General features: G+C 46.1%; 1 protein-coding gene across 2 annotated transcripts; it reads left to right on the forward strand.

The window, feature by feature from the left end:
• Positions 1–1,049: 1,049 nt before the first annotated feature.
• On the forward strand, positions 1,050–8,958 carry fam171b (family with sequence similarity 171 member B). Of its 2 annotated transcripts, none has more exons than XM_023964033.2 (8): positions 1,050–1,416; positions 1,699–1,926; positions 3,424–3,516; positions 3,599–3,757; positions 4,103–4,273; positions 4,348–4,464; positions 4,531–4,654; positions 4,725–8,958. In XM_023964033.2, the coding sequence occupies exons 1-8, from the start codon at positions 1,215–1,217 to the stop codon at positions 6,061–6,063; spliced, it is 2,433 nt and encodes an 810-aa protein (XP_023819801.1). In that variant the 5' UTR covers positions 1,050–1,214; the 3' UTR covers positions 6,064–8,958. The 2 variants fall into 2 exon arrangements, with proteins under 2 accessions (XP_023819801.1, XP_023819805.1); XM_023964037.2 differs by having other exon boundaries at positions 1,054–1,416; positions 4,546–4,654.

The following is an 8,958-nucleotide window of genomic DNA, read 5'->3' on the forward strand; positions in this document are numbered from 1 at the left end:
TGAAAATCCGCCTCGACTTAAGTCTAAAAATAAGACCCCTGGAAGACCTGTTATTAATCTTGCAGGGAAAATTGTTTTTAGCGTTTTGGCCCTTGATTTTTGGAACAGTCTAAAACCTCAACGTAAAGATTCTTTTAGAACACTTTTAAACCCCAACTAATTTGATAGCTATTGTTCTATGTAAAAATGCAGTTTTATGCCTAATTTCTTTTAAACGTGCCCACCATAATCATAAAAATGCAGAAGTACATGTTAAAAACACCAAAACACAAATTTATGAGAAAACTTATGAGAAAATGCAACTGTTATTTATTTATTTGTCTAGGGAGGGGAGGGGTACTGTGTCAAAAACTGTTTTTTTAAAGTGTGTAGTGTTTTAAAACACTTATTTCCAGTAAGTTATACTATATATATATATTAAATTTACCATCATGTTTTGACAAAGCTTTTATTTTGTAGGACATTACACACTTAAACTCTGACCTTTAATGTTTGTTTGTTTGTTTATTTATTTATTCATTCATTTATTTTTGGAGAAAACATTAATTGCGTGAAAGAAGCAATAGTGTGTCAAGAATACTTTTTTAAACCATCGCTTCAAATTAAAAATGACAAAACGTCAACATTTAGAACAAAATAGTGTTTAGGGTAGTTCTTTTTTATTTTTTTCATTAGTGTTTAAAGGTATTATTACCTTCAGTAACTGGATAAATCAGCACCAGGATTCTAAATGTTTAAATATTTTACCAACAGTATATTGTTTTTATTTATTTATGTGATCTGAATCTGTCTGACATCACAAGACAGGCTGCTCGCAGATCTCAGTGTGACGTAACATCTCCAGACACTGCAAAGATGCTTTATGCAAACAGACTTCTCACTCTGACTATTTTCCCTTCGTCTGTTAAAAACAACGATCTCAGTGCGTCACACTTTTCGTCAAAATCGTTTGTATTTTAATTTTGATTACTTCTGTCAAAATAATTAGGTCCGTGATTGTGATTTTGCCCAGACTTTAATTCTTTTCTTTTTCGCTGCGGAGTGACACCCCTCGCTTTAACACACGATCTTTTCCAGCCCCAGCATCCTTTTCCACCGTCCGCACCGAAGACCACAGAAACCGAGCGGCACGAGGCCTTTGGTGACGCACGCGACCCCGCCGCCGGACCTCCTCGTTTGAGCGCGTGCCGCGCGCTCCGTTATGTCCGCCAGCCATGGCTGCTGATCGCCGCGCGCCGCTCCTCTTCCTCCGCTGGCTGCTTTTGATCTCCTGCCTGGACGGAGCAGTGAGGGCGGCACCCTCCTCCTCTTCTTCATCCTCCTCCTCCTCCCTAACCGGGGACAATGGCTTCACCGTCGCGGTCAGAGACACGGATGACCCGCGGCGCGTGCCCACACCCACGAGTCAGACAGCAGGTACAAACAAAGAAGGAAGGGGGAGGGGGGGTCTACTCAGGCACAATGATGGGGAGCATATAAATCAACTTTAAGCTTTGTTGTGACGTCAGGAGCTTGTGGGGTCAACAGTGGATGAGGATGGGGGGTCTAGAACCCCTCTCAGGTCTGCAGGCTCCTGGTCTCCATGTTTTCATCCCTGCCTGCTCAGTTCTGCTTGCCTCATCACTTTGTAAAAGCGTCTGAGCGTGTGCAAACGCATCTCATTCAGGGTCTCCTTTGCACCACCACCCCCACACCCAGGGTTTTCCCTCAAGGTCCTGGTTAGGGACCTGGTGACCCGCCAGCTGCTGCCGGGGGCGTCGGTGGGCCTTTACGTCAACCACACCTTGAGGAGTTCGTCCCAAACCGACGCCAAGGGGGAGGTCCTGCTATGGGTGGAGTACGACCCGGGATCGGAGCTGACGCTGCTGGGGACCAGCGATGCCTACGTCCCCGCCCCCCTGCCCTGGAGCACCGCGAAGAGACCCAGTGAGTGATGAGAACTCCCCCGTCTGTGTGCGTCGGTACAGTTGAGTCATGGGGGGGGGGGGGGGGGTCTTTGTCCTCCACGGAAGGGGGGGGGGGGGGGTCACTTTAGTCTATTGTCCCCATGAGTGTACGCATAACAGAAGGAGGTCAGGGGGAAGCAGGTGCTCGGCAACCACCCCCCTGTTAGATTCATAATGGCGCAATCCGCTGGAAAATCCAACTACCAAATGTTTCGCACGATACGTCGCTCCAGAGTATGAGGCGCTCACGCCAAAAAATCCATAAATATGTAGAAAAATCCCAAATACGTCACATTCCAGTTTTGCGAAAAATTGTACCTAACCAAAAAAAATGACCAAAAATGGACATTTCAAGGTGAAAGGCTAATCACAACAGCGGAATCGATAACAATAATATTCTGATTAAATAGAAGCTTCTCTAACAGAACAGTGTTTTGCTTAAAAAAACCCACAGGATAAATTATTAAATATTTGCGCAACATACAAACAATTTTTACGCTTACTTAATGCCGAGGCTGGCGTAATGCTATGATCACACCGGGCTTGGAAACAATCAATGAAAAGTCTTATGCTAGCATGTATTCTCGGGCTTTCACGTAAACATGCTTAACTTCCGTTTACGAATGTGCATTCAGCGCATTCTAGAACACGCATCACATGCTAGGTGTGTAAAAAAAAAAAGCAGAGATTTATTTCTTGTGCGTTGCTAGCAGTAGCATATAGTGATCCACACACCCGCACTGCCCTCTAATGGTTGTTGCTATTAATTTATATATACACATAAAAGTCGCAATTGTGCGAGAAACAAACTCAACAAAATGCTTGAACAAGATTGGGCATAGCGCAATGTATGAACAATTCTTAAGCTAACCATAGCATAAGGAACATGCTAGCGAGTCAACTACACGCTAACTGTGAGCACTTTAAACAAAATTCTTATGTAAACTCGCGTTTTGGGCTTCCACATTCAAAACTCTTTCATTCGCGCATTGCTACGCACGTTATTAAGTCCGTTTTTGTGGGTTTTTGCGCAACCACTAAACGCATATTAAAATCTAAACCAGGTTGAACTTTGAGCCTTCGGGGACTCGGATTTAGAAGTGACATATGGTTAGCGTCCTTTTCAAATTCATGAATATACTACCATAACTGTTTGACAATCAATCACGAAGAAAAAAAATTAATAATTGCGGTTTTTGTAAGGCTAGCTTTATACGAAACCTAGTCTTACGTATATCGGAATAAAATACCTGGAGCAGGTTGCGCAAGTTTTTCACCTCCATGACATTTTGCAACAAGCCTCTTCCAACTGTAAGTTTATGCGCTAGCATCAGTTCGCAACAGTGAACATGCTAAAAGCGTGTTTAAAAAGTTCCACCAGTGGCCAAACTATGCAAAAAAACTCGATTTATATTCCGAAAAAATATTTTGTACAAAATTATTCATTTGTATGCTTCTTTTATTTGTCATCCGTCAGTTTTCTCGGTGGTGACGCTGTCGCTGCTCCCCCACAGTCAGGGAAACATCTGGCTGTTTGAAGACTCGGTGCTCATCACCAGGAAGCTACCAGGTGCGCCTCAAAACATTTTTGACAACAACAAAAATGAAAAACGCATTTTTCTATCTAACCCAGTTTCGTCTGTCTTTAACAGACAGTTCCTCGCAACCAAAGGTCCTGTTCCCCAAAAGCCTCCTGACACTCCCCGACAGGGGCAACATCTCCACGGTGACGGCATTCCTGACCGTACCACAGCACCACCTGGGGAAGGACTGCGCCAACTGTACCCTTGGCATCACCAGCAGCAAATCAGGCAAGGAGAGAACTCTACTTATTTAGCCCTTGTGCTATCTTGTGGGGTCTAGATGACCCAACTCCCAACGTTAGGTTGGGAGTTGGGTCATCTAGACCCACTAGACAGTGCGCTGAACCTTTTTTCTTCAATGATTTGTGATCTTCACTGGTGTCCATGGATTATGTCAAATCTTTCCAACTTTATCCACCTTTGTCATGGTAGTAAGGGTGGGGTTATTTTGACCCCACAAGATTGCACAAGGGTTATAAGGAATTTCTTGCCGATGTTGATATTTTATGTCAACGAACTAAAATTCTAAAATATTCAGTGGAATTTGTTTCAAAACGTGTGTAATATTTGCAGCTTTCCGAAGCATGGAGCTGAGGGCGGTGGCAGCCGTCAGCGTCCTGCTGTTCTCCGAAGGAATCGAGCTCCACGTTCGAGGGCCCATCCAGATCAGCCTGCCGCTGGGACGTGACACCGACCTGAGGGCCGCCGACACTGTCCCGGCCTGGGCCTTCAACCCGAAGACGGGTAGGAGGAAAGCTGTCACGCCGTCGTGCCGTTAGCATTTCGACAGGGCACTAAAATCCTGATGCTTTCTGAAGGTGCGTGGGAGAACCACGGTCTGGGCGTGGTCAAGGCGATCGGCGATGAGCTGGTCTGGGTTTACACCGCCTCCCACCTGGGATATTGGATCGCAGCCCCCCATCCTTCATCGAAAGGTAGCCCTCGTTCACGAAGGCGATTGAAACCGTCTCTCTGTCACTGATTCACATGAAACATTTTAGACTATCTTGGACAAGGAAACTCCATGGACTTCCTTTCGTACCACACCTACTTGCTGTTGGGAATTCTGGGAGGAACTCTGGCCGTCGTCGTCGGATTTCTGTCCCTGCTTCTGTGTCACTGCGGGTAAGACCTTGTAACTTTCTGGACCTTGTGCTTCAGGTGTGACCCTGGTGTTTTCTGCTTTCGTACCCAGAGGTACCTATCGGGAACCTAAGAGGAGGAGGAGGAGGAGGACGGCCCGGTTCTCGAAGCTCACCGTGCTGAAGAAAGACCAAACCACCTCCACTCACATGGAGGAGGGCCTGCTCTTCCGGTCTGGAGACAACAGCCTGGCCTCCTGCAGCGTCCAGTGCGAGACGCTGTCCACGCCCAGGCACAAGGCCAACTACAACATCTATGTGGAGGATCCAGGGAGTCTCCCTGCAGGTTCCCTGTATGACAACATCGCTCTGGAGCGGATGAAAGCCTCCCAGCAGTCGTCTCTGTACATCAACAGCGACGAGGTGGCTCGCATCCAGGAGAAAGCGGAGCAGAACAGGGCCAACTTGAACTCTTCAGACAACTTCTTCCAAGACAAGCTGGTTCACCTGTACAACCAACCCGTGGCCATTATCCAAGCTCCGGAGCTGTTTGGAGTTCAGGAGCAGCAGTTGTCGGGTTGCAAGTCGGCCACGTTTCCCAGGAATGGAGTTGACTATGATGCCCACTCAGAGCCGGCCAACAAAGACAGCTACACGCAGACGCTGCCGAAAGCGCCTCATCACCACTGCCAGGGTGGGGCGGGTCCACACCAGAGCAGCCAGGACGATCCCCAGCCTCTGGAGACTCCACCGCCGGGCCAAGGGACCAACGCGAACATATGGGGGCGCTACAATAACCTCCTGGAATCCTCTGTCTCGGTACCGGGCACCCTCAACGAGGCGGCCGGAATGGGGCCCTTCAGCGGCGGGCACGGCATGTCCGCCGAGCTGCAAGGTATTTCTGAGCGAACCCTGCTAGAGCTGGGGCGCGGGAAGTCCTCGTCTTCTCACCCGAGGGCCTGGTTCGTCTCCCTGGACGGGAAACCGGCCGCTCAGGTCCGCCACTCCATCATCGAACTCCAGACCCGGCACCGCCCACCGAGCAGCAACGACACCAGCCTGGACTCGGGCGTGGACATGAACGAGCCCCAGCAGAGCATCCGGGAGACGGAGCGGGACAGGCCCTCCTTCAGGGGCACGTCCTTTCACCTTCACGGCAGAGGGGGGCGACACAGCGAGGAGCAGGACCTCAGCAGCAGCGAGAGCGGCACCACTGCCACCTGCACACCAGAGGACCCCTCCCTGAGGAACATTTTAGACGGGAGCAGTGGGGCCATCCCCAACATTCCCGAAGAGCGGGATGGGATGGACACGTCCAGCGCTCAGGAGGACAGCGAGTCGAGGGGCACCCCACCTCCGAGGCGCCTGAGGAAGGTGAGAGAGAAGGGGAAGACGGACAAGAGGAGTACCAAACACGTCCGGGAAGGTAGACCGATGACCAAGAGAAGCTAGGAGACGGATCCGGTATCAAACTGAAGTCTTTGGGGACTGGGAACCAACCTCTCTTACCTTGTTGTTGCTAAAGCACACAGTTGATTAGCAGCAGGTGGAGCGGTTGCGACCGGAGAACAGGACTGGATTCCGACATTGTAGATTTGCCCCTTTTTTTTGTCGGGGCTTGATGACTTTGCCAAAGAGTCTATAAGCTAACTTTCTAAAAGCCACCTATCCAGCGTGTTTCTACACCTTGTTCTTTCATTCCTAAGATCACCAGCGAGATTCTTCACAGCAAACACAACCCCCACCCCACCCCCACCCAGGAAAGGAATTTAAAAAACGGGGTGCCTTCAAACTGCCTGCGGTGTCAACGAACCGCAGTTTGGACGTAAATCTGGGAGGTTTGCAGGACGGACACAGTGCACTTATCCTCACCAGAAATGCCTGCCAGGAGTACAGACATTTTCCGACTTCCCGTGTCCTTTTTTTTGCGTGAATGATCGCCGCGCCAGAAGGGAAGTATTTCCGAGGGAAACCTGTTGTACAGATAAGCTGCCGTTGGAGGCTCCCTCCTCAAATTGTCACACAGCCACTACCTACATTTTGCGTATTTTCTACGTCGGAAATTTCGTGACACATAGGTGATTCATACAGGTCTTTACATGAATTTGGTTTTGAGCTGTTCAAAAGTTTTGGTCGTAGTTTATTTAAAATCCTTTATACGCATAATTTTTGCAAGATACATACGCAAACCTGCGGTTTTCCACGACAGTTCAACGTTTGTCTTATGGACTTTTTGGGCACGTACCGCCGACGTGTGACTGTTCTTTGTGTGCTTCATTCATACTTCTTCCGTGGTTTCTTTGTGATACATCTGTGAAAATCTCACGTAAAGAACCTCAACTTTTCTCACTTATTCTCACGTATGACCAGTTTTCATCCGTGCAATATGTACCAAATGTGCGTAGAAGCTGTGTGACACGGCGTTAAGGTCCACAACTGCTTTTGTATGCATGAAAATGAATGTTTTGCTGTTTCACTGTTTTCCATGCCAGATTTCGACGCAACACTTATTCTATGTTTAGGTAAAATGAAAAATAAGTTACGTTTGGTTCCGTGGACACTTTAGTTCAGGGGATCAACCATTATAGATTCACATATTTTAATGTCTTATTAACAATATCACATAGTAAATTAGTACAACAGCAGAGAAATGCGCGGTTTTAGCTTCTCCCGAATGAACGGATAAACCTCCCGATCTCTTATTGTCACGAAATAAAAAATTTCGTCCAATTTTTTTCTTTTTTTCTATATCTAGCTTTAATCGGACTAGCTACAAAGAACGTCTGTTCCGTTTATGGTTTTGATGTCATTTAAAAAAAAAAGGAAAGTCTGACTTCCTTACTATCCGGTGTCCTTCCAAACTTCTTAAAAAGAATTTCGGTTTATTTAGTTACAATTACTCAAAATGACCTTTAAGCTAACTCAAAACTAGCTTAGGAGCGTTAGCTACAGTGTTGATGATCTTTGGACTACCATAACTCTCCCACTGTTTACGCAATTAATTTAATTTAGAGGATTCTGAAGCGGAGAGAAATAGCTTTGCGCTGACTTTAACGTTTTGAAGTGTTTAAGCAATCGATGGAAATCAGCTAATTCATTTGCAAAGGATTGTCTCAAAATGGTCTCCTTATAAGTTCAATGAATTCTCAAACAAATTAGAATTAAATTGGGACGAGTTGGAGAAAAAAATGAGAATGTCTTGTTTTTTGTCAAAACTTTACTAGTTTTCTATTTTTTTCAACTTGCAAACATTTTTTTTTCTTGCTAGCTTTATGCGCAGTGCAGTACAACCTTTAGGTAGGACAGCTACCGAACTTTTTTGATAACATTTTATTCAGAAGAGACTAGCGCATTTTTCTGATTCAGTCGTTTTATGCTACGTTCAAAACAAGCAAAACAAATTTGCGCCGACCACTTCTCTTTTGACTTGCATCAAATTCACTTCTAGGACGCTTCTCGATAAATCCTAACCTTGGGAGGGGCCACCGTCCAAAGTTTTAAGACCTCGATACAAAAAATGAAAAATTTTATTAAATTAGGGAAGAGAACGATCCAAATTTTCTCCATGTTGGTTTTGGACTCCACCTACTGATGATGTCATCAACACGTGACAGGCCAAAGCTGAGGTTGTAAAAGCATCGCAATGCGACACCCAAAACACATAAGCGCTAGAGCATCACGCCTGACGCTCAGGACTTTTGATCGCGTATGTACGTTGACTTAATGGTGAAACTGGACGTCCCATCCATGCGACCACATATCCACGAAAAATGCTTGTATTTCTCTCAAAAACGCACATTGATAGTAGCTAACTTATCTAGAACGCGAAGAATAAGCAGCAGCGATACATGTTTGAATGCTGATGAGTAAAATAGCAATATTTTCGTTAGCTCAAATCGTTAAAAGAATTTCATGTCGAGTCTTCCACAGTTTCACAGTATTCTGTTTCGTGTACATATACAAGCGACATAGTTTGATTGTTATACTTTGTAACGTTTGATTTCATCTAAAAAGCCTGAGCAGGGAAATAAAACAATAGGAAATAAAAGCAGAAACTTGGCGGAGTCTTAGGTTGGGGGCGTGGCTAAAAGGTTCTTCGAAATGTAGTAGCTGGAGATCATAATCCCGCTTTGTAGTTTATGAAAGCGATAGATGTTAAGAATTCGGAAAAACGACACCACTGCCACTCGGGTTTACCGATGAATGTATCTGTGCTGACTTTGGTGTAGCGTGCTGCCCTCTGTGTGGACTTTTCTTTCCCCCTTAGCCCCTGTGTTGTCCCTCTGTAACAAACGTAGTGTTGCTTTTCTGTGCTGTTATTTAATAAAACGTAGCTGAAATTGCAAA

The sequence above is a fragment of the Oryzias latipes genome, chromosome 2 (assembly GCF_053564925.1).
Source record: "Oryzias latipes strain Hd-rR chromosome 2, Olatipes_Hd-rR_3.1".
Taxonomy (NCBI): Eukaryota; Metazoa; Chordata; class Actinopteri; order Beloniformes; family Adrianichthyidae; genus Oryzias; species Oryzias latipes.

Bases quoted from the DNA above. Each gene is read 5' to 3' on its own strand.
- fam171b (XM_023964033.2), top strand. From the start codon at position 1,215: ATGGCTGCTGATCGCCGCGCGCCGCTCCTCTTCCTCCGCTGGCTGCTT. The intron at 4,274-4,347 runs GTAGGAGGAAAG...TGCTTTCTGAAG, and splicing joins GGCCTTCAACCCGAAGACGG to GTGCGTGGGAGAACCACGGT. The intron at 4,465-4,530 runs GTAGCCCTCGTT...GAAACATTTTAG, and splicing joins CCCCCATCCTTCATCGAAAG to ACTATCTTGGACAAGGAAAC.